Raw genomic sequence first — 24,780 nt, 5'->3', positions numbered from 1 at the left:
ATTATTTCTTAACACCTAGTAAATTAATATCCATCAATACTAAACTCCAACAAATTGTCAAAAATATATCGAATTTACTGCACTAGCGGGTCCCACGTCCATAATACACTTCAAACTTAACGTGGACTAACTTGTAACAAGGAAATGATTTGAAAACTATATTCCCTTATAAAAATGTATAGAAAATTAATATATTGAAGAAAGGCATAAAATTATAGACAAGGAAACAAAATAATGTCTCGAAAATATATAAAAATTTTCGGGTTCTCACACCCATTCTTTCGGGGCGTCACATGACTCATATGTAGCGCTAGGCTTATTGGTTCAAGGTTCAATTTCAAGAAGCAAGCAACATTTTTTTGGGGTACAAGAGTGTTGTCATTTTGTAACTACACTTCATTTACAGCAAGCTTGTACAAGGAACAGCCAATGCGATGGTCCTTAGCTATGGATTGCGAGGCTAGGTGGGATGGAAAATCCATATGATGAAACAGCCGCTGAAGTGCTCCTCGCCTGTTTGTTTGTTGCTTGGGGAGATCGCACGTCCATACACAATTTTTCCAAGTTATCTGTGGATTAATTTCAACAATTCACTTCAACTCCGATTGTCCCAGTCTACCAAATTATCCAGATTGCAGCTTGTATCTACCATTTTGCAATGACGCAAGTATAACATAGTAAATGATCAAATCAGGATTCTACGGATGAAATGATTATAGACATTATTGTAATTGAGACCTTGAACTTTGGATGATTATAGATATCACAATTGAGACCTTAAATTATAGATATCATTCTCACTAACAATTACAGCTATTTTCAGAGAGATCTTAAATTTTAACTCATATGAATGATCATAGTCACTTTCAAGAAATTTTTAACTTTGACTACATAGACGCAGCGAGGTATCTTCTAATAATAGAATATGTTACATGAGCTCGATGAGCTCAAATTCTCACAGCAATCTTTGTTGTTGATTTGTCTAATTAATCATAACTGCTCTCATCAAAATCATAGGTTCACGTATCAACATACCTGCAGCGAGGGTCCTTCTTGCAAATGATCATAATTGCTTAGAGAAAATTTTGACTTTTTTTTTTTTTTTTAACGTAACGGCACATCTAAGCCTAACCTAGTCTTAAATTTTTCTTTTTTTATTTTGGTAAGAACTTTTCTAGAAGATTGTGTGATGTGAGTAGGGCTGTCAATGGTTCGGGTCTGGATCCGGATCCGGTATTATTGCAGGTACGGGTAGGGATTTAATTCGGTTATCCGGACCCATTTTGTCAAACAAAAAAACGGGTTGGATACGGAATATAGTATTTCAACCCGTATTAGACTCGAATTCGGATATAAATGGATTAATAATTTAAAAAATATATATTTATCAATATAATTTGATTAGGGTGCTATATTTGAGTAAAGTTAATTTGATTTCTTTTTTATTTGGTTTTTTTTGTATTAGTTAGAAATTAGTTTACAAATATATTTTTTTCTCATTTTTATTAGAAATTGTAAGTTTGATAATTTTTTCAGGTAAACCCGACCCGGACCCGAGACCCGTCGGATCCGGATCCGGAACATAGAGTAGAAGATCCGTCGAGTAAACCGATCAAATCCGGGTCTAATATGGTATGCCGGGTCCAGATCCGAAATAATGAATTCCTGCCTGGACCCGACTCGTTGACAGACCGACATGTGAGTATAATGTTCATTGCGAAGCTTGGACAACTGAGCAACAGCTCCTGCTATTTTTAATCTGAAGGACTTAATCCAAATTTTCCAGACCATTACTAGGCAAAATCTGAGTTAACTTTAAACTTCAGGGACCCAAATGGTAAGAACACCAAAACCAAGCTTTCAGACATAAACCCTCCAAAACCCTCCCGAAAACCCACTCTTCAAATGCAAAGCAGCAAACAAAAACCCATCGAATAAATGGCAAAAAGCTTCCACTTTGCTATCAGAAACTGCAAATTCCATGGTATTCTTATCCAAGGTACTATCCTTTTCGCCTAAATCCATTTCAAGATTCATCTTTGCACACTCATTTGCAAATTCCTCATTGCCAAAATCACTAATTTCTCGAATTACAACTGCATTTCACCAAGAAAACCCTAAATTAATTGACCCTGTAGTGTCATCCAAAATACAGTCTTGCCACCTTGAATCAGTTATTCATGAGTTTCGGTCAAAACCCACTTCAGCAATTAGATTTTTTAAGTGGTCTGAGAATTTTCTTGGGCTTAATCACACACTTAAGTGTCATTCTATGCTCTGTCATTTATTGCTGAGTAAGCGTATGTTCGATGATGCTAGATGGGTTTTTGCTAAAATGGCTGAAAAGTTTGGGGAATTTGATTGTTTGGCTGTTTTCGATGAAGGGTTTAAGGTTTATGGTGCTGATAGAAGTACTGTTTATAGCTTCTTGGTTGATGGTTATTGCAGAATTGGGAGGATCAATCTGTCTGTTGAGTTGTTTTTTCGAATGTGTAAAATGGGGGTTTCAGTTTCACATTATGCATTGTTGAAAATGTTGAGCTCTTTGATTGATTTGAGGTGTTTGGATCTTATTCTAGATGTGTACAAAGAAATGGAAAACAGGTCCAAGGGAGAGCCAAAGAGGTGCTTTGATGTGTATGGCTTCGTGATGAATGGATTTTCAAGAATGAAGAGGCTAGCATTGGTTTAGAGTTTCACCGGAAAATGATTGAGAGAGGTTCTAAACCTGATATTGTATACTGTAACAAGGTTTTAAAGAGAATTTGTTGTGGTTATAGTTGTATTGAAGTTGCTAACAAGTTGCTTTTGTTATTACTAGATGTAGGTCCAAGACCCAATGTGGTGACGTTTAGCACATTAATTAATGGGTATTGTAAAGAGCAAAGATTGGAAGAGGCATTTAAGCTTTATGTTTTGATGATAGGGAGGGGTATAGAGCCTGACCTAATTGTGTATAGTATTTTGATCGATGGACTATTCAAGTTAGGGAAATTCGAGGAGGGACATCAGCTTCTCTCTACTGCATTGGGAAAAGGAGTAAAATTGGATGTGGTAATTTTTAGTTCCATTATTGATGCTTGTGTTCGAGATGGAGACGTAGAAAGGGGGGTTTTAGTGTTCAAAAAAATGTTAAAGGAAGGGATCTGCCCCACCCTGGTTACCTATGGCATACTTGTAAATGGCATGTGTCAAATTGGACGCTTGCTTGAGGCTTTTGGTGTTTTAGGTCAGATGCTAAAAAATGGTGTTGAGCCATCTCTTCTAGTTTATAGTAGTCTAATGGATGGCCTCTGCAAGGCTGGGAATTTGAAAGGTGGTATTAACTTGTATAGACATATATTAAGGAGCGGCTTTATTCCTGATGTCAGAGTTTATAGTGTGCTAGTAAATGGTCTTAGCAAACAAGGACTGTTGGATGATGCTACAAGATTATTCTACCAAGCAGTAAAGAGTGGTTTAACTCCCAACATATATTTGTTTAACACCTTACTTGATGGTTGGTGTAGACTGAATCAATTAAAGAAGGTGGCTAACCTATATAGCCAAATGGATTCTTATGGTGTAACCCCTGATATTGTGACTCATACGACGCTTAGCAAAAGTCTCTCTCAACAAGGAAAAGTGCATCTGATGTTACTCTTTCTTTTCAAGATGCTGAAAATGGGTTTCTCTCCAGATGTAGTGTCGTATTGTACTTTAATTGATGGACTTTGCAAGCATAACAATCTGACTGCTGGCTTACAGGTTTTCTCCCTGATGGTCAAAAATGGAGTAAATCCAGATATAGCGATCTACAATGTTCTCATTCATGCATTTTTCAATGAAGGCAGGTTGGGAAATGCACTGGAGCTCTTCAGGCAGGTTTCTCGTTGTGGGCCAGAACCAGACATTGTAACATATAACACTGTAATTTATGGGTACTGCTCAATGAAAATGTTGGATGAGGCCATTCAAGTTTTTGAAGAGCTGAAACTCAGACAAATTAGATTCAACTCAATTACCCTTACTATTCTAATTGATGCATTTTGTAAAGAAGGAAGATTGGATAATGCCATGTCATTATTCTCTGCCATGCTGGAAACAGGTCCTGCACCTAATGTGGTTACTTACAGTTCTTTGCTAGATGGCCTTTTTAAATCTTTTCGCATGGAAGATGCTTTCAAGTTGTATGGAAAAATGCTTGGGAGCAATGTCTCTCCAAATATTCTGAGTTATAGCATCCTAATCGATGGTCTTTGTAGAAGAGGACTTGTGCAAGAAGCATCCAAAACCTTTTCTTCTGCTCTTAGCAAGGGTTTATTGCCTGATATAGTAGCATATGGGATTTTGATTCGTGGATACTGCAAAGTTGGTAGGTTAGTGGAAGCCCTGTGCTTGTATAACCGCATGCTTGGTGATGGGATTGTGCCAGATAGTGTCATAAACATGACACTCAAAGAATTTCAGCTTGAAAATCTTCTCGGAAAAAGTACATGTACTCCACTTCAGGAGTTAAACAGGAGTTATTGTCTTGCTGGAAAGTTGTAAAAAGTCTATTTTTTTATCACTTATGATGGTAAATTGTAAATGTATGTTTATGTTGCTATGTATGATATGTACTGAATACCCATCACGTGTGCAGATTTTGTGGTTGTAGTATGGTACAGCATTACAGAAAAGTATACTTTCGGATACTTTTGGTTAATTCGCCACAGACATTGGCTACATCATATCTGATAAACACGATATCATTTACACCAATTAGTATGTTGCACTGTATACTTGCTTATGGCAATATGGCTGTAGCTAGATCAACTTTGACTCTCTTATTAGTTCCTAAATGGAGTTTCTTGTCCTATATATTGCCCTTAGGGTTGTCATTTGCATCGGGCCATGTTGGTGTATACCTTTTTTTTACCTGCATTTCTTTTTGAAAAAAGGACAAAACCTGCATTTTGTTTGGCTTTCCCTCATTCATTTTTGAATTCCTAAATATGGATTGTAACATTGTGGATTACAGATGAGGTAACTTCTAAATACAGTATCAATTTTTTGAATTTTCTTTATGGATAGTATATGCAGGTACATAGTTACGCTATTGGTATTCTTTTTACTCTGTAATTATTATTTGGTGCAATTTAGCAGGGGTGGATGCAGAACGACGTTTCTTTCACATCCTGGTACAATCAAATTAATATTGTCTGCATCAAATTTCTTCCTGAGATTTTGCGAGTCTGATTTCATGTCTCCATCCAGTTTCCTTATCAACTTCAGCAGTTCTCAAATAAAAATGATTTCTGAATAATGAGGAAGTACATTTAATCGCAGTGTAATCTGTGTTTCTGTTATATCTGACAATCAAGGAGAGCCTTTCATTGTTCTATCCTCTTGATTCTCAAATATTTGCTAGACCGAGATTGCTGGTCATCTGAGATAATGTAAATGGTGGGATGGACCTACACCTGTTTAACGTCTACAGGGGCTTACATTCACTCTCCTTTTTTGTGTGTGTGTGTGTGTGTGTGTGTGGGGGGGGGGGGGGTTGGATGTGCAAGAGCAGACCTCTTATTAAACAATTACACCACAGAACACAAGAGAAGCATTACTTCTTGTGATTGGGCTGAGGAATCTTCTTTCTTCTTTTATATTTCTTCTTGTAGTAAGCAATAACCTTTTTGGTTTCTTTGATTTGGTAGGCAGTGCCTTTCAACTGATCAGTACATGATTTTGATTTGAACCTTTTCTATGGTTGAAATCTTTAAATATGCATTCTTCTCAATCCTATCTTCTTGATTCATCCTGCTGACAATTACAGCATTGGACTTTCTCAGTCATCTGGGAAAGAGTTAAACGAACACTTTTTGCCTCCTCTTTTTTTTTATTAGCAAGTGCTGGACTTTGCTACCTTGAAAATATTGAAAAATTGCAAGTGATATCAGATGTGTCTGACCGGATTTATTTGAATAAAAAATCCTATGAGTTTCTGTAGAAATTGCAGGCGGAAACTTAGTGGCCACTGAAATTTATCTGTGTATGAACTTAAAAGAAAATTTTTTAGAAGCCACCAGAGGTACTGGATAGAACTGCAATTATACATGAAAGCAGCAGAAGCCCCCTTCATATTTTTGCAGATAGGTGCTACTAATTGATTATGTCTGAGCTTTTCCTGTTGCTAGTAGGAATGTGAAGTTGTCTTCTCAATCACCATGCTTGAATTCAAGGCTACTCAGCACCTTTTCTGCTAATTTCAGTTGCCCTTCATTGAATTTTATAGGGAAGTTCAGAGCTGCAAGAAAGCAAGTTCATTGAATTTTATAGACTTATTTTCTCAATCCTCATATTTCTTCACTGAATCTCCTCTTTTTTCGATCCTAAGAAGATTATACAAGTTCAGCAAGTGTGAATTAGAATACTTGAAACTGATCAATCGTTGAAACTTTTTATTTCTTCTAAGAGTAGTAGCTACCCAGTCAACACGCCTGCTACAGAAATGTTAGAAGCTGTCATCATCCGAATACTAAAATCATTTCATCAAGAATTGTTGGTTTCTTTTACACAGACAAAGAAACAAATTATATTTTAAGTCAGATTAAGCTTCTTCCTTCAAATCTTGTGGTGAGTCCAATTCCAACTTGCATCATTGATGATGAAACTGTGTGTGGAAAGCAGGCATTTTAGGTTGTCGTGCTAGTGGAGCTTCTGCACTTTCAGTCGAGAGTTGAAAATTGTTCTACTATTTTTGGCCAATATACTTGAAAGTTAGCCGGCATCCCAATTCAGAAAGGCAGTCAGTAAATGTGAGGTGCAAAATCGGCAAAAATTTAATTGCTTTTTGCCCGTTGAGGATAATATTTAATCTAGAAACATATATTATTCTTAGTTTTTTTTTTACTCTAAAACTAATTTTTCTTGAGTATTGTATACCAAAGTTAAAAGGAATTTGACAACAGTATTTGGATTTTATAACAATACAGTGCCTGCTTTTTTTTTTTTTTTTTGGTGTGTGTGTGTGTGTAAACAAGTGTATCTTGAAGGCTCAATGCAGGGCCTGTTCTGATTTTTTACTTGATGCCTACTTGGTGAATATGAATGGAGTCAATAACACATTACTTATGTTGAAAGACTACAATGATTCCATTTATTTATACGTACATATACATATGTATATAGACACACATACATATATATAGTACGAGAGGCGTGGAATTTGAAAAACAAAAAAAATGAAAAGAGAATTCAATTTAAAACCTTTAATTCTTAAGATTTCAATCTTAATCGCTAGAACAGTACCTTCTCGAGCATCTACTCGATAGCTGAGGACACAAGTATTAGACTGAGACACTTGTATGAATATGTACTAAAAGAAACTTTCTTGGATAGGTAAGGGGGAGAAGGGTCAATTTCCAAGTAATCCCTTCTTGTTCTGAGTCCTCCTGAGATATAAATCCTAAGTTGAATCATTCTTACCCTATTCTTAGTACTCAATTCTACAAAACAAAATTACATGATACTAGCTTAACTGGACTAATTCAGTGCCATTCCCTAAACAATGAATGATACTACCCAAGGTGAATTTAGCAATAGTTAAACATACAGTCCAATTTCATAAAACCATGTTCATTTTGTCCAACAATCTGCTGTATGCTTCAATTGATATTTGACCTTTTGGATACATTATTGATATCTTGGACAACTTGAAATTTTGGCATTTGCAACTTAAATTTTCCTGTCCTAGTAGTAGTATCTTCTAGTTTAGCATCATTTAGTATCCTATTAAATGTATCATTATGTCTATCAGATCATAATTTTTCGTTATATACAAATTTCGGTATTTTCTAGGTAATATTCTGAAAACCATGAAGTAGGATTTTAACATAAATTATTATCCTATATGCGTATCGGTGTATTTTTTTTTATCAAATTATTATTTTTCGCGATATCGATAAGAAGACAGGTGTTACTTTAAGTGAAAAAGAGATAATCTAAAAAAAATGCAGAAAAATTTAAAGAAAAATATAGTTTCATCATGGCTCCTTTCTTTTCTTTTTCTTTTCCACATTGATATATTCTTTGTGGGATGATGTTAACATCTACTGCATGATCTTTGTGGTGGATTAGGTCCAATTTATCTCTAAATCATATTTGTATTCTTGCTTGTTTGTTCCTTTCTTTCTTTCTATCTTTCTAATTGGTGGAAAAGATAAACTCATACATCATTAGATCTTCTGCATGCTAAAATTTGGACAAAATGGTGGTTTTCTAACTCAAATTTGTATTTTCTATTCTAGTTTTCTTAGTGATTTAGAGATAAAACAAAGTTGGGCGGTTCTCATGCACAAACCAACATTATTGAGGTATAAGCGTTAAGCCACACCACTATTTCACGCTAAATTGGATTAATCTCCCTGTATTTGTTGGCTAGTTTCACTTCACCCAAAATAATCATATGACCAATTTAAGGCAGCTATCTTCTTAAATTCCATAGACAAGTTAGAAATGATGGTTTTTAGATATAGAGAATATTGCTAACTCATATTTCACTAGCACAATCAAGTGTCGCATGTTTTTTTCTTTTTCTTTTTGGCATGAATCGATCGGTTCTTTTTTTATTTTTTTTAATTTATTACATCCATCACTACTAACAAGCATAGAAGGAAAGTAAAAGTCAGAACCAATGACGTAATTTTGATTTATTTGTTGCTAAGGGGGTAATTTACGTAGCGTGAGTTCATTAAAAAGGAGAGAAAAGAAAAGAAGGAAGAAAAAGAAAGGAAAACAAAAATACAAAAAAGCAAAATATTGAGCTACGTAACATAATAAGTTTAATGATTTATTTGTCTATCACTAGGAATAACAACGGGGCGAGCGCCCGTCCCGCTAGGGGTCGTTGGGACGGGGGCGAGGGGGGACTTTTTCCCCCCTCCGTTTAGAAATGTCCCCCGTCCCATCCCTGCCCCGTCACCCGTTTGAAAAATTATATATATATGTACATAATTATATATATATATATAATGATATTTTTAATTATAATACTAATTATACATGTCTATTAATAAAAATTATTAATTATTTATACTAAATTTATTAATAATACATTTATGTTAAATTCCTAACTACACTTAATACAACAACACTTTTTTCTAAAAAAAACACAATAATAATTTAGTGATTGTATTTGTATCAAAAGTGAAAACTTGATTATTTTAGTTATATTTGTTTTATCATATTATATTGTATTCAAATAACTTATGTTTAACTATTTTTATGAGTTTCAATTATGAAATTACAATGAATAATAATTTGATGATATATTAATATTTTAGTACTTGATTATTTGTTTAAATTTAATTATAATGAAATTATATAATAAATTTTTTTAGCACCTAGAGGGGAAGCAAGGGGCGGGACGGGGCGGGGGGAATTAAAATGCAACGGGACGAGGCTTGGGAGAGGTGTCCCCCGCCCCACCCCAAGCCCCATTGCCATCCCTACGACTATCACCTCCAAAAGGGGTCAAGTGCACATAAAAAAAAAAATTTAAAGGGGTAAAATCGAAACTGGACTATAAAAACAGTGCCGTTTACCGCAAAAGCTTTTCCTGTCACTAATCTTGTACTGGAGGAAGGTTGATTGCGTGATGTTACTGTCGATTGAAAACGCCATTCTAACGGCTTCCTTTTGTTTAAACCGAGCATGCAGAGGCAGAGCTGTCAGATGCATCTGAAATCTAGTGATTTTCTTCTATTCAATAATGTTTAAGTTCATAATTTGCAGATTTCTTGTTTTAATCCAATTTGATCCAAGCCCACATCAGCCACGAAGAAATAGTACGTGAAAAAAAAATTTCTGGGATTGTCAAGGAGGGTAAACTGAGATGGGACTAACAAATGAATTTTCTGAATGAATTATCGTTGAACAAATGTTTGAGTACTTGCTTTTGGATGTATATAACTTAACTTTGTGCCTAATAGACAATTCTTTAAAAAAAAAATGGACATGTAATAAGGAGAAATTTTGATATTTGTTTCTCAGGCTAATAGGGGTTGGAATTGAAATATGGAGAAAAAAAAGGTGGAGTTGAGATTTAACTTTTAGTGATTCATGAGAGGTTTTTTTTAGTGATTCGTGAGAGTTGATAAGGGAAAAAAACAACTATGGGAATTAGAAGTTTGAATTTTGGAAAGGAATAGCTCACAAAATGGTCAACTTAGTGTGAATGATGAACCTTAGATAAGGTGCTCTGAGCAGGGTAGAATGGATATTTGAAAGTGAAGTTTTCGCCGAGTTTAACAAGCAGAAGTGAAGATTGTTACAGCATTAAGGTATCCCTATTACTTTTAACACAAGGAGAAGACAAATATGTGTAAATGGAATCTTGATCAGAATGATGCCTAGTCATTTTATGATTTTATATCAGTGTACTGAGCCCATTATGTATTTGACGATTTTCCCACATATATTAGTCTGTCAATTTAACTGAAGAAGAGGAGCCAATTGAAAGTGACATAAATATAATTTAATGGTGATGATCTTTTCTTCTCAAGTCATAAGTATTAGTCTTGAAGTTTTTTATGTCAACTATGTTAGAGTAGTTAGGCTTTTAGCTCTTAGCTTCTTGCATTCCTTAGGCTTGGTAACAGGCCTCACTGTGACCTATAAAGTTGACTGCAAATTGAGACTTGTAAATGCTTTTGGTTCTTGCTTGTTAATTTATTTACATAATTGATTTCTCTTGCAATTGAGTTTGAATCATTCTCTCGGGATACCGTGTTCCAAAACTGAGTTTTAGTCAATTAGACAATTGAGCCTTGTGATTGTTGTTCACTGAAATAATAATAAAGGTGTTTCTCTGATCACTGATTGAAGTGGTGGAGTTATACAAATTTTTGATAGAGTTACTTCCCTAGAGAGGATTTTCTGCTTTGCTTTTTCTTCCACTTCTTTTGCATAGAAGCAGATTTAAGTTACTGATAGGGGAAAGAGGGAGACAGTGAAAGCTTGATAGATAGAAGAGACCAGGCCATAGTGATTAGGAGCTAAAGAATTTGGTTCATTCTCTAGATATATAAAGGAGTGAAGTAGGAAAATAGTTGATGGAGATGGAGGGAAGAGCATACTCAGAGTTATACAGAAACACAAGTGAAGAACTGTTTATTAAAACCATGATGGAGAGCTCAATAGGGATGCCAATTCCAACCATGGAGATGTTGGGCTTTAAGAATCTATCTCAGAACTTCAGAGCAGATAGCGAGGAACTCTTTAAGAGTTGGCTCACAAATGGAGAGGCAAGAATTACATAATCTTCTTTGCAAATTTTGCATATCATATCGTGATAGAGCTCTGAAATATGTTAGGGTTTCAATTTTGATTTAGAGTTTTTGGGTATTTATATGAATGAAGATACAGATATATTGGTTTAATGTTGTTTGCTCCAATCTCGTCCTCAAGTCTCCTTTATTCCCTACTTTTAGTCTCTGAACATTTTGGTCTCTCATTGTTTTATATGCGACTATGAGTAGAGTGTCCGCATATGCAAAAGGCATGGAGAGGCATCAAGTGTTTGGATGATGATTTCTAGTCTTAATCCAACTTTAGTACTAGCATCAAAACAGTTTGGTCAAGTTGGCTAGAGGTATGGTACTTCAATGGTATGTTTGACTTATAGTAGTTCTAAAGGAAAAAGAGGAAAGGCCTCGAGCCTCAAACTAAAATTGCCGACTTGTACTAGCTGTGCGATTCAGCCGTAACATTTGAATTGACAATGGATACGAATACCTGGCATGTAGGGTTTGTATGGGAAAGATAAGTACAATGATAAGCAACAGAAGCTATTTAATTTAAAACCATGAGACTACTTGACAAATTTTTTCAATCACAGTATGTTGATGCAGCTCTTTATTACGTTTGATCATTAAATAAATTTTATAACTGTAACCAACAGAGGAACATGTAGAAACTGAAATTTCAGCTTATGTTTGACAAGCATGTGTTTGAAATATACATTTATTCTTTGATTCCCTATTCTACTTACCAAGAAAATGGCTGTAATTGATGACTCTGCTTCACTTAAGTCTCTTGAGAAAGATTCAGATGTTTCCCCCTAAGGCACCAAAATTTGTGTTTATCCTATTTGCTTCAAGGTGTTGCATGTTATTTTGACCTTTTGCAGGTTACGTGAGTTTCTATCCTAATTGATATTCATTTTCTTGCAGAACAATGGCTGCAGTCCTGCTGGCATTGCACATCGTACCCGGCAAGCATCAAGGAGGTTAGTCTAACGAATTGTTAGAACTCATACAAGAAGATTGACAGAAATACTTCTCTTATTATGGTGTTGTAGTGGAGTCTGATTCTGCTTTTCCAGTTCTAGCTGATTTGTATAATTGAAGGATAGATAGTAGGATCCATTTAAATGAACATCTAAAACTGCATAACTTGTTTCATGAATCACAGCAATGACTTTTCGTGTTTGAAACAGGGAAAAGTTAGAAGATAAACAACTAGCTGTTTGTCTTTCTACTTTGGAAACATGTCATCACCTTGGAATTGGATATTCATGTTTTTAGTAAGTGAGCATCTGTACAGTCATCTAAAGATCCACAGAATTAATCGATGTAGTATACTCTTTTACACCAATTATGTGACATTTAAAATGCTGGAACTTGAGCATTTGTTGGAAATTTTAGGCTTTTCTGGATAAATGGGCTTTATTGCTGGGACTGTCACTTGCATGTCTTATATCCTGCTAGCAGAATACCAATGCAGTTGCTTTTTCATAAAATGATAGGAACATCGATTAAGTATCCTGAGAGTTGTACACTTGCTTTCATCTTCCCTTGTATAATTTTAATTACATGGATAGAAAATGTTTATGCAATAATTCAGGATCTCTGCTGAAGCATCCAATTTGTCAAGCCAACAACATGGAGGAGTGTTTCCGAAAAAAAGAAGTGATGAGATCTTGTTCCCACAGAATACTTTCAATGCAGGCGAAAATTTGAATGAACTCAACCAACATCCAGTCAGGTACCGTAGTCATTTGTACTGTTATATCTTTGATTCATCTGACAGCATCTTTAACTTCATTTTTTCCTTTGGCATGCATATTGCTTAAAAAAGTGTGATCTCTTTGACTTTTCCTGCTTGTAGTTTTAAATCCTGGAAAGAATTGAATGTTATTGCATTGCTGTCAGTTTCATTAGCATACATCTAGTTTCAAATAAAAAATTTTTAATGCTCTCTTCATCAATCCAATACGAGATGGCATCCTTCTTGGTTAACATTCACAATTTCCACTGGTTAATGAAGTGTTTAATCATTTAACCTTCTGTTCCAAAATGATTATTCAGATATTTGCCTTCTTATTTTGTCAAATCTCCTCTGCTGGTACAGTAGTCCAGGGTCTGATTTCTGCATAAACTTTTTTCAGGAATGCAGTTGAAAAAGAAGTGCAAGCGAGCAATTTGTTTCTAGCTAAGGTTTGAGTCTATGAATGAACTGCAGAAGCACAAAATCCAATTATAATTTCTGAAACAATCTTATGCGTTACACATCGCATGCAGGCTTGGTTTCATAGTTGCCAACCTATGACGAGAAGTCGTTCCTCAGAATTGAGGTAACATGTTTATGCTTCATCATTAGTTCAAGTACATTCTGTTTAGTTTTCTGAGGGGATGAGGTACCACAGCCTAGTTGGGAAGCCGCACTATAACTGGTATCAATCCCCACTCTAACCAGATTCATAGTTAACAATTTCCAAGCAAACAGGAGAACTAGATGGCTGTTGCTTCTGGTGCTTTACTGTAAATTGCCACGTCTTAACTCATTACAGGACATTGGGAGTCAATAAGTTTAAGGTTGTGTTCCTGCAAGTTATTAAACAAGCATGCATGGATGACTTGTATTATTTCTGCCGAGATTGTTGTTTTCTAGAGTTATGAACTAATTATGTTCAAGATAGTGTTCCTAGAATTATATTTTAGATCATATTGAGTAAAACTTGTTGTTTTCTCTTTTGGAGTAGGAAGAGGTATGCTGCCCTGCAAACTTCACAGCCATCTGTTGCTATGGAGACCATGTCTAATATATCAGAGAATGGCATTAACAACTTCAAACAAGAATATACAAATCCAAATGGATTCAACAATGTGTCAATGGGTGAGATGCCGAATCAAGTGAATACATTTATGTCTCCATCCAACTCATCTTCCTCTAATTTCAACACTCCACAAGGGGGGAATGTAGACAACATTTCTTCTGTTGTGACCATGCTCAAGGGTACACTGGAGCGTAAGAAACTTGGTAACTCGGTTGAGAAAGAAGCTGTTGATGACAGTTCTTTTGGATGTTATGGTTCTGAAGAAGTCTTTGGTAACACAGTCCTGAATCAAGAAAGAAATCAGGCATATGAGATGCAAGGAACTTTTCATGACTTATCTGCAGTTCAAATTACAGAGGCTGGAATTATGCAAACAGTTGAAGGGTCATTTGGTTTTGGCCTCGAAGGCATGATTCCTCACACAAATGTTATTCAGATGAGTATAGTATCTCGAGAACCTTCCCAAAGTGAATCCTCTGCTGCTGCACCTGTAGTTTCAACTGGTTTTGAAGTATGTGATGGACCTAGTACCTCAGGTCAAGCTCCTACTGTCTGTGAGAGCTCTAGGAAGCATGTGGATTATGCAAGGAGTTCAGAATATGGTTCTAGAATTAAAGGTATGACAGAACTATTTCCAACTAAAGTCACAGTTTAATTGGCATGATTCAGTTAAGCAACTAAATGTGAAGCTCTTGAATGGTTTATCATTTGTCAGCAATGTAAAAGTGACTCTGCATTTCTTGTTATGATGAGCTTATGCAAAGATTTTCGTCAGATGCTGTTCTTATAGTTTTGTTATTGAGTGTTCCATTTCACTAAGATTAGATTTTAATTTCATCATGACAAAACTCATAATTTCCCTAAAGCTAAGAAAAAAATGATTAATGTATTCATTGTGCTCTTGGTTGACAGATGTCAGAGAGCGTATGTACAATAACTTGAAAGATGATAAAAAGGTATTTTAAAACTATGTAATTCAGTGAACTTTCAAAAGTAAACTAGGTAAGGTATAACTTTCTAATCAAATACTGTAATTTGTGTGTGCATTATTACCAGAAAGAAGGCTTAGTTCGATATGGATCTGTAACATCAGCTGGTTCAGGTAATTGAGCTTATCTTGTACTTATGAAGCATCCTTGGCATTTAGGTGCCTTGTTAAGTTGTCTATGATCACTTAGGAAAAGAGAAAGGCATTTTATCATATGCATGTTGCTGAGGTGAGGGTTATAATGGCCATTGGAAGGTAGTGGTCAGCTGGTTTTTTCAGCAGAACACAATAGAACCTTATTCATATTTTCTCCAAATAAGCATCAATCTAAATTCCAGCTCATTTAATTGGCAATAGATTAAAGTGCATGAATCAGTGATAAAGGGCATTAAAGCATAATTCTTTAGAGCCAGTTTTTGATTGTGCTTTGGTTCACTGCATAGATGCTCTCATGTACCCAATTCAGGTCCATGCTAGTGAATTTAAGAGGCATATGGTAGGGTAGAGGGACTCTTGCCAACACATCCTATAATGGGATAGTATGTCAAAAGGCAGAGACTGTATGGTGGCAATGGTGTTTCAGTGCTTGAATACTTGCAAGACCCTCCTAATTTTTGACAGCCATATGATTAAGAAAGCTCGGTGCTTATAATAGGATTATACCATTGTTCTTTTAAGTAGAAGAGAAGTCTTGCTGTGCTGGATATGCCAAAGCTTGAAATGAAACAGAAACAAGTGCATTTCGTGTTTTCTTTTCCCTGCTCGTCCTCCTTTGATCAGTCTTTTTGTGATCTTGGTTTTCTATTTGGAGGTTAAGGATTATCGGTGGAAATTTTGTTGCAGTCTGCTGTTGTGAGAAAGGTGTGCCTAGATGTTCTACTGATGTTCCTCAGCTTCGTCCTTCCTTGTATAAATGCCTTTCAGAATAATGATGTAATAATGAAGTGATCTTGCAAATTAAGCTAAGGAAGTGATACGAACTTGGGAAATATTCAGTTCAACTAGTAGGATGCGATGTGCTTCCTGTTGTTAATTGACTCTTTTCATCTTTGCTTTTCCTTTTTTTTCTATGGTTTTTGACTTCTATGGGTGGGCCTGACTATGATTGGCCAAAAAGGATCTTCATTCAAACTCCATTGTTTGATGTTGCTACAAGTTCTAACTTCTGTACAAACACTAGCTCTTTTCAATGAAAAATGATTGAATGTCTAATTGTGTGCTGTAAAAAGTGTGCAATGATTTCAGCACTTCTGATCAGAATGTGTTTTACAGTTGAACAAGGAGATCCCACTAAGAAGCGCAGGGTGGAGAGGTCTCGAAAGTATGTATCTGCCTTTGATGTTCTCCAGCATGTTCTTATCTTCTGTCAAGGCAGTTTAATAGATAGATAAACTTCTTTCTAAGAAATCTCCTATGCGTGATGTAGAATGGCAGAAGCGAAGGAAAGAAATTTGACACCTGCAGTTCCTTCTGATATGCTATCCATTTTGAAGAGATGTGAAAACCTTGAGAAGGAAGTGCGCTCACTGAAACTCAACTTGTCTTTCATGAACAGGTAATTGTTATCTCCTTGTCCTTGATATGTTAAACTAGACTTGCCGGAGCTACTTTGCAGGTTGTTTACTGATTATAAAGAAACTTTCCACTATTCTTGACTATATCACCCTACGTGCTTACCCTTTTATTATTATTATTATTATTATCATCCTTTTTTTTGGGGACATAGGGATATGGAAGTAGATTAAACCCCAGCCTCAACTTTGCTAGAGGCAGAATCTTCTTGTCTGCCTTTGAAAACTCACAATTTGTGCACATCATTTATCTAACGTCACATATAATATCAACAAGAATGAGGATTATTGGTTGCAAAAAATGAAGCACAGCATGAGCAAAATATTGTTCGACTGGAAGTCTTCTCTTTACCTTTTTGGTGTATGTTTGCTAGAGCAAACAGGTGTTCTCATAACAGTTCTGCATCTAACAGTCCGCTGATCCCTAATAGGCCTCAGCTAAATATATCTTCTGTCAGCAAGGCTGCTCTCGTGCGTAGTACCACTTTGGACTATCTGGTGTCTGATGTATTTCAAGCAGTCTATCGCACAAACCACAAGTTTGCTGCAGCTCTAGGATTATAGGATTGTTTTAGAACAGCATGTACAGCAGTCTATCAGTTCTAAATACAATCTGCTCAAACTTGTGCTTAGTTGTGTTGTTTCCATTTCATTTGCTCTTGTGGTCCTGATATCAGATCAACTTATCTTTTTGAGATAGTCCAGAAACCAAAATCTCAAGATTTAACAAAGTAATCTGGTAATTTTCAGGAAGGACTCTGAGCAAACCAAGCAGATAGAAGAGCTTCAGAAGCAGAATGAGGATTTGGCAAAAGAAAAAGAGCGGCTTCTTGAAGAAATTGAGCGTATCATTTCTGAAACAGCCAAGATGTAACACTTTCTTTAGTCTCGTGCCCCCCAATCAACCTTAAACATTGTTGAAGATTTATCTTCATCTTGAACCCTTTTTGAGCAAATGCACCTTATCAATATTTACTAGGAAAAGCATTCTCCAGATTTGTTATACTCAGGCCTTGTGTCATGGAACATGCCATCATAACTAGCTAGTCCCAAATGGCAGTTTTTTGTTAAGTTCACTTAGCTCAGTGTACATAGAAATTTTGGATAGTTTCTATATCAAAGAGCTAAGATGCATTGTAAACTGTTACCTGCTCAAGGGACACTTATGAGCCTGTTCTCTAGAATGCAATTTGTCTTCCTTTCAAGTCAGAAGATTGAAAAGACAAAACGAGTTGAAACTTGTAGACTTTTCTTGTTCGTAGTTGAATTGTTCTAGTAGGGCAAAAGAAAGATAGACAGAAAAGATAAATCTTTTGTGGTATTATAATTCTTGGTACTACTTGATTACTCTAATACTTTCTCCTCTTTGAAACATGGTCAAAATATTGTAGGACTGATAATTAAAACTTTAGGAGCAAATAACGTCATATTGTTTTAAAGTTGCCATATAACTGAGATTTCGTGTCATTATTTGTTATTGTAGTCTTACCTTCAAATAAGTAAGAAATTTATACATATAACCACCGCAAACAAACTAATAATACTTGTTCAATTTTAACAACATTCTATAACTTCTTTTATTTTAACTTTCAATAACTTCCACTTTTTTTTGTGCAAATCAAATTTCTAATAACTTCTACCTTTGATGTTACAAAAAAAATAAAATCTTACCCTTTTATTGTGGAAAAAAAAAAGTTGCACATCCACAAGGTATACATCTCCCAGTAGTTTACTTGATTAGATTGAATTGTATAACGATCTAATTCTTAAAAAAAATGAAAAAAAATGAAAAAAATGAAAAATTCATTCACCACTTAAACTTAATGGATTCAGATTTTAATATGTTTAGATGTGTTTGATAATTAAAAATTTGACATATTAATTAATTAAATGACACTGAATTTTCTAGGTAAAATTTGTTTCCAAAAGTAAGTGATAATCTATTCACTTAGTACATTTTGATAATTCAACTTAATAATTCAATAATTTAATGGATTTATATTTCAGATTTCAAACTTCAGTTTTCAAACTTCAATTTTATTAAATGCACCAACAACATTGAAAAAGGATAAGATACTGCTTACATAAACAAAATTTCTATGTGTAGCTTGAAAATTGCGATAAAAAAAAAATACATTTCAACACTTTCCAAGAAAAGAAAAATGTTTCTACCCAAAAAAAAGGGTCTAAACTGCAGAGGAGTAGATGGTAATTTCACAAAGAAACTCCCAGCCACCTTTCTCAGTTCCCGCCCTTAAAATTCATTTTCCTTTTAAAATCTCTGCTGCAAAATCCATTCGTTTCTCAGTTGCAAATTTTACTATTCCGGAAGGTTCTGTTTTCTTCTCCGTTTTCTGTACAGATTTAAACTGAATCCAGATTCGAACAATCGAACTTCGAAATTTCTGCTGCAGCTCTATCTTTGAAGGTACGTTGATTCTCCATTTTCGAATTTCGGTAGCGTAGTCGTTGTTTCTGCATGTATGAGCAGACAGGGCTAATTTGCTTCGATTAATCCGACCTCATTTCATTGATTAATTAGACTTTTCTTCGTTAATTATAAACTGATAGCAATCTGCCTCCCTTTTTCCCCAATAAATTTAGTTTTTTTTTTGTTTTGATGAATTTTATACATTCTCGCTTGTCAATATTATTGAGAATCGCTGAAATTTGATAAAGAATTTGACGTAGTAATGCCTGATCCGCTATATTTTGATACTAGAGTATCGATGTTGTGATCGCGAGCGAAATTTTCTGAAAATTTTTTTCTGGCCATGTGTTTGCTTTATATGTTTGTTCCATTCCTTTTCTGTTCAGTTTTCCTGGTTGATATTCATCTTCTACTACATTACGAGAAAAAAACTGGTAAGATTGGAAAATAGCGGAGGAATTTATTTCTGCCTGATTTGATCGAGTGATCGTGATATAAGGATTGGTTCTCAGTGGTTAATAAATTTCTGCAGTATTTGCAACTACAAGGTGAAATGGAAACTGGAGAGTACAGTGAGACGGTGAAGCGCATGAAACCTTCAGTATGATTCTGTACCTTTGGCATTCTGATCTGTAAAATGCTGATAACGTTATAGTTAAACGATAACTTTGTTTCTGTAACTAAATCAAACAGATGGATAGCGTGGCTGCGGATGATAGTAATGCAATTGTGAGGGCTTCAGGGGAAGACACTGAGGGTGAGGGCAACACCATTGTTGGCTCTGAGCAAATGCTGGTGGAGATTGCTCACATTCATGAGAAGATTAATCGCTTTACTCAGCTGGTAGCTTTGCTCTACCCTGTCTTTTCGTGAAAAAAAAAAATCAGTTGAGGAGTAAAGTAAAATGCGGGGAGTCCAAAATTCAAAAGAGCCAGAAAAATATATAAAGGAAAACAGTCCTATTCGCTTAGGCATGATGTAATTCTAGAAGTGAAAGTTTGAAAGATAAACCTTCCTTGATTGCAAGTGATTATGCTGGCCTTGGTTTCAGTTTGTTTGAATATAAATTCTGTGCTGAATTTCATTTTTACTTGATGAAGGTGTCTGAGCTGCTGGAATCAGGGAAGTCAATGCTGGAGGATCTTAGTAAAGAATTTGAAGAAAGATTATTTCAGTGAGTCATTTAAAAAATAGGTATTAGGCTTTCAAGATCAGGTTGTAGCAAAATTTTTTTTCTTGAAGCATGTTTGTCTACAGAATCCACAAGGAACAGATGGCTAAGTGGGAGGAGGAGATTCAGGAACTACAGTTGCTTGATGCCTCAAATGAGGAGACTAATGCTGTTTTGCACAATGCTAGGTGTCTACTTCAGAATGTTCCCGGTCAATCTTAAAGGTAAATTCTGGCGTCATTTTATCCACAGATAGGAACACATTAATTGGATTAAATTAATAGCTTGTTGCTAACATTAGCATCTTTTGAGCTGCAAAATTACAATTAAGAACTTAAAACTGTTTGAGGTCTTTGGCTGCAACATAATAGTTTTGGTATCAACATACAGAAGAATGTTAATTTGGGACTGTTTCTTCTTGTCATTTTCCTCTTTCTACCAGGTGCAGTTAGTATCAAAATTGAATGGCGTATTCTGACTTGTGGAACTGATGAATCTACAGAGAATGAAAGTTCTGCAAATTTGTTTTGTTGTTTTCTGATACTTGTGAATAACTCTTATCTTCTGTTTTGGGGTTTTAATCTAGAAGCGAAGAATGTTTCAAATAGGTTTTTAGACAGCAGAATCTAGATACATCATGAGGCTTGGTGTTTGATTTTATTAATGCACGTGGTGACACTGATCATGTCCCACTTTTGCTTCAGTCATTTTCTAAGGCACATTAAACATCTACTCTGAAGTTCTAAAATTTTTTCACGTGCCAATTCAGAACATTTGAACTTGATGCTTCTTGTCACTGAAAAGATACAGTGCTTTTGAGGTTAAATTTAGTTATTGAACATTTACTTCTGCACATGAGTTCATTTTTTGCGTATCTTTTAGCTGGAAAGTGACGAAAGTTCAACCCGTATGCTGCAGCTAGGTGGCATAAACAGGTACCCTTAGTATCAGTTTCATTTCATTTTTGATCATTAGGATGCTGGTCTCATCATTCTATGCCAGGTTGTCTGGGGACATTGGATCTACATTTCCAGGGTTTGGCTATAGAGACATGAGGATCTGCGTACTGATAGTGTCGAACTTTGAATGGGTTACCAAGGAAAAAAGCAATAAACCAGTGTAAATGCAGATAGAAGTACTTTTAGGCAGTACTAGCATACGCATCAAGTTAGAAAGACATAACCATTGAGAACATCTTTTGGTCGGCCTTGGCACCGTTGAAATCAAGTTGATAGAGTTGACAGCTTGCTGCCTTTCCTCCAGTTTCACTTTTTACTCTGAATTCCAGTAAATAAAGATCATGAATTTTGTATCTAATAGGTCCAATAGGTTAGTCGCATTCTTCACTTCTGGTGTTTTGGTCGCTTGCAATTACTGATCAAGCGCTCCAGATAATGGTATTGAAAGATTCGAAGGCAGCATTATCGTTGCATTTATCTCCTTATTGATGATTATTGAATTGATGCTTAAACTGTATGCTAATTCTTGACCATGTAGAAGAGGAGATTGCTGTCCTCTGCTTAGACTCACTTGGTTTGACGCTGGGATATGTGAGGCAGTAAAGTAGAGCACAGATGAGTATAATATTTGGATGACGGCAGGGAAAGATTAATCTTCAAATGGTTGGACAAAGCTTCCTGTCTAGCCCTGATATGAGAATAATACATGTTAATGCTGTTTGAACTGTGTTTCTCTTAATGCATGATTACAAAGAATTGTTTAAATAATCACATGATCACATTCAACTTTTAAAACACGGAAGTGTTAGCAGTTTTAAGATTAATTTGCATCCTTAGTTGTAATCACGCAGTGAAGTGCAATAGAATGCAGAAAGAACTGCAATTTTATACGTTAAATATACGAGGGCATGCGCCAAAACATTTTCTGTGGGAGGGCAGTCAAGTTCTCCTCCCCAGAAAAAAAGTTTGCCCTTAATCTGTAGGCATCGAGTGGCACCCTCAAAAGACACCAGTACTAGACTTGAGTTAACGTTTTACTACCGCGTTGGATAAGTCCACATTTGAATAACTACAAATGATCTTAGTAACTTTCCGAAATATGCCTTCAAATTCCACAAAACATGTGGTAAAATGTTCTCATGATCACATTTTTCTTTCAGAAGCTATATATGCTCGCTTAGTTGACTTTTTTTTTTCGCTCGCTTAGTTGACTTTGTACATGCTCGCTTAGTTGACCAACTTCTGAATTTTGATAGAAAGCGAAGTTGTCTACCCATCATATCATCATCAAGTGGCATTGGACTAGGTAAGTATGGTAGCCTAATATTTTTGGTAATGGAGTAAAGAGATGTATGAGGATAAACATACCCTCAATGATTTTGGGCAAGAACTTTTTAAGAATTTTGTGAGGAATGAAGGTTTTAGGAAACGGTAGAATGAATTTTATGAGGGAAATGACTTTCCAACTCAAAACATCTACACCAAACACGAGAATAGAATGTATAAGTTATCAAACATGATAATAGAATATATAAAAGTTATTCAATATGATAATAGAATGTATAAATTGAAAAGACATTTCAATTCCAGGGGATTCATGCATAGGAAACTAATAATCTTATGTTTCATCTTAATTGTTACTGTTCTTTTTTTTTTTTAATGAATTCTAGGAATTACAATACTTGTAGAACTCTTTACTATATCGTAATTCTTTGGCCTGAATTATGAAAGAAGTGCTATGTGATCATATTCTTGTTTTCGTGTTTCCCAGACCAATTTTTTTTTTTTACTTTTTTTGGTCTTAAATTCCTTTATGTAGATATCAATTTCAAAAATATAAATTGTTTTATGTGTTTAAACCAAACTCTGACCAAGCCAAGCCAAGTCGACTAATTTCTTAGATTATAGGTAAAAAAAAACAATCCATCAAATGCACCTCTGACAAGAGATATTTCTCAATTTATACCGGCCGTGCAGATAAGAGGTATTTCTCAATTTATACCGGCCTTGCTGACTCAGCACGGTCGCATGAAAAGAACTTTTTTTTAAACAGGGTCAGAACGGACGTGACCTTTGTGATTGCCTGTCAGAAGCCGTGCCCAGTCAGCACGGCTTCCGCCAGGCGCCTGCAGTTGCCTCTGATGAGGCTGTCGCCTCTCTTTTTAGCGGTGAAAATCCCCATGCTTGTGCAATTATGTCATACTGCGGCTCCTTCAAGCTGCTTCTCTTCTTTTTCTGTTTCTTTTTTCCACCCCTGCTTGTCTTTCAAATCCTTTGCTCTTAAAATTGAATAGTCCATTTGAATTAGCTGTTTTTTGGGTTATTTTTCAAAAACAGTATTGTAGCATTTCGTTTTTGAAATATAAATCCGTTTGAAATAGTTGTTTTTTAGGTTATTTTTCAAAAACTATATGAAAAACTTTTACTGTAGATGTTTTTTAGATTATTTTTAGAGGTATTTTTAAAACATATTTTTGAGTATTTTTAAAACTTTTACGGTAGATGTTTTTTAGAGTATTTTTAGAGGTGTATTTGGCGGATATTTTCTTTTTTTACCAATAATCTAAGAAATTAGCCGACCAACTCCTTGTTAGTCTTTCACTCATCTGGGGCGACCTTGTAGTATCTCTTATCTCTTAAAACATGTGGATTCAAGGTCTAAAAAGTTAGACAGCTATGATAAATATCACGTAAATCTAATTCCAATTTCTTTATAAAACAAGGATTAGAGCCACAAAATGCACAATAAAATAAGGGAAACCTTTTGAGTATCATACTCAGAAGTGAATTTCACCGTTTGGATGGTGAAAAAAGTGTTATTGATCCTTAAATTAAACATTATTAAATATTTAAAATTTAAATTATTATCTTTAGTGAGAAATACAAGTAGAGGAATGGTACCCAAAAGGGACCATAGAATTTTCCTAAAATAATATAACCTTAAAACAAAGTTACAAAAGTATTGAAATAAATTTGCAATAATTTAACAATCAAGTCTAATACTACTCGCCAAAAGTTATCAAACATGAAACGAGTTTGATGATTTGCCCAGGATTTGGTGGCGGGGTTTAAAAAAATTCTGGAGTTAAAATGACACTTAGAATTTCTTACGAGTTTGTTCTTGTTTTAAAAGAAAGGACATGTAACATTCACGAGACTATAGTAGCTAGAATTAATACACTTAGTTTATGAGCAATATAAAAAAGACATTCGAATTTACTCACAAAACTTTGATTTCACTTGAAAGAGCACACAAAACCATTTACAAATTATTCACAACGGATCCTGCTTCACATGGTGTATTCATACATGAAGTTGACGCTTTCACTTCCTCAAAAGCATGAAAACAAAAGGGCAAAGAAAAATAGCCAACAAGGAAATAAACATGCAAGTGCCTTATACTCAAGATTCCCACCTAAAATTGGATTAACAAATAAAGGAAAAGATAGATATACAGCCATATTCCAACAGATATCAAGATAGTTAGGGCACTGAGGCTGTTGAATATTTATCCTCATCACTGTCCAAGGATGGCAGGTCTAAACTGACTGAAATGCTGGAAATTCTTGTGGATAATGAC

The 24,780-nt window shown here is 35.2% G+C and overlaps 2 protein-coding genes and 1 pseudogene across 4 annotated transcripts; all 3 read left to right on the top strand.

The window, feature by feature from the left end:
- The first annotated feature begins 1,783 nt into the window (after positions 1–1,783).
- On the top strand, positions 1,784–4,687 carry LOC113706578 (uncharacterized; annotated as a pseudogene).
- Positions 4,688–9,728: 5,041 nt separating this feature from the next.
- LOC113706502 (protein CYCLOPS-like) lies at positions 9,729–17,844 on the top strand. Of its 3 annotated transcripts, none has more exons than XM_027228415.2 (11): positions 9,729–11,267; positions 12,195–12,250; positions 12,868–13,008; positions 13,412–13,460; positions 13,545–13,597; positions 14,006–14,697; positions 14,993–15,036; positions 15,137–15,182; positions 16,341–16,389; positions 16,495–16,623; positions 17,390–17,844. In XM_027228415.2, exons 1-11 carry the CDS (start codon positions 11,076–11,078, stop codon positions 17,511–17,513), a joined length of 1,575 nt encoding a protein of 524 aa, XP_027084216.1. In that variant the 5' UTR covers positions 9,729–11,075; the 3' UTR covers positions 17,514–17,844. The 3 variants fall into 3 exon arrangements, with proteins under 3 accessions (XP_027084216.1, XP_027084215.1, XP_027084218.1); XM_027228414.2 differs by having other exon boundaries at positions 14,003–14,697; XM_027228417.2 differs by lacking the exons at positions 14,993–15,036; positions 15,137–15,182 and having other exon boundaries at positions 9,731–11,267; positions 14,003–14,697.
- A 1,091-nt stretch (positions 17,845–18,935) lies between these two features.
- On the top strand, positions 18,936–21,659 carry LOC113705221 (uncharacterized). The gene is made up of 6 exons (XM_072064062.1): positions 18,936–19,067; positions 19,603–19,671; positions 19,764–19,913; positions 20,171–20,244; positions 20,328–20,465; positions 20,684–21,659. The coding sequence occupies exons 2-5, from the start codon at positions 19,624–19,626 to the stop codon at positions 20,461–20,463; spliced, it is 408 nt and encodes a 135-aa protein (XP_071920163.1). The 5' UTR covers positions 18,936–19,067; positions 19,603–19,623; the 3' UTR covers positions 20,464–20,465; positions 20,684–21,659.
- Positions 21,660–24,780: the final 3,121 nt, after the last annotated feature.

The sequence above is a fragment of the Coffea arabica genome, chromosome 8c, assembly GCF_036785885.1.
Source record: "Coffea arabica cultivar ET-39 chromosome 8c, Coffea Arabica ET-39 HiFi, whole genome shotgun sequence".
Classification (NCBI taxonomy): domain Eukaryota; kingdom Viridiplantae; phylum Streptophyta; class Magnoliopsida; order Gentianales; family Rubiaceae; genus Coffea; species Coffea arabica.
This window is presented reverse-complemented; position numbering and strand designations above follow the sequence as displayed.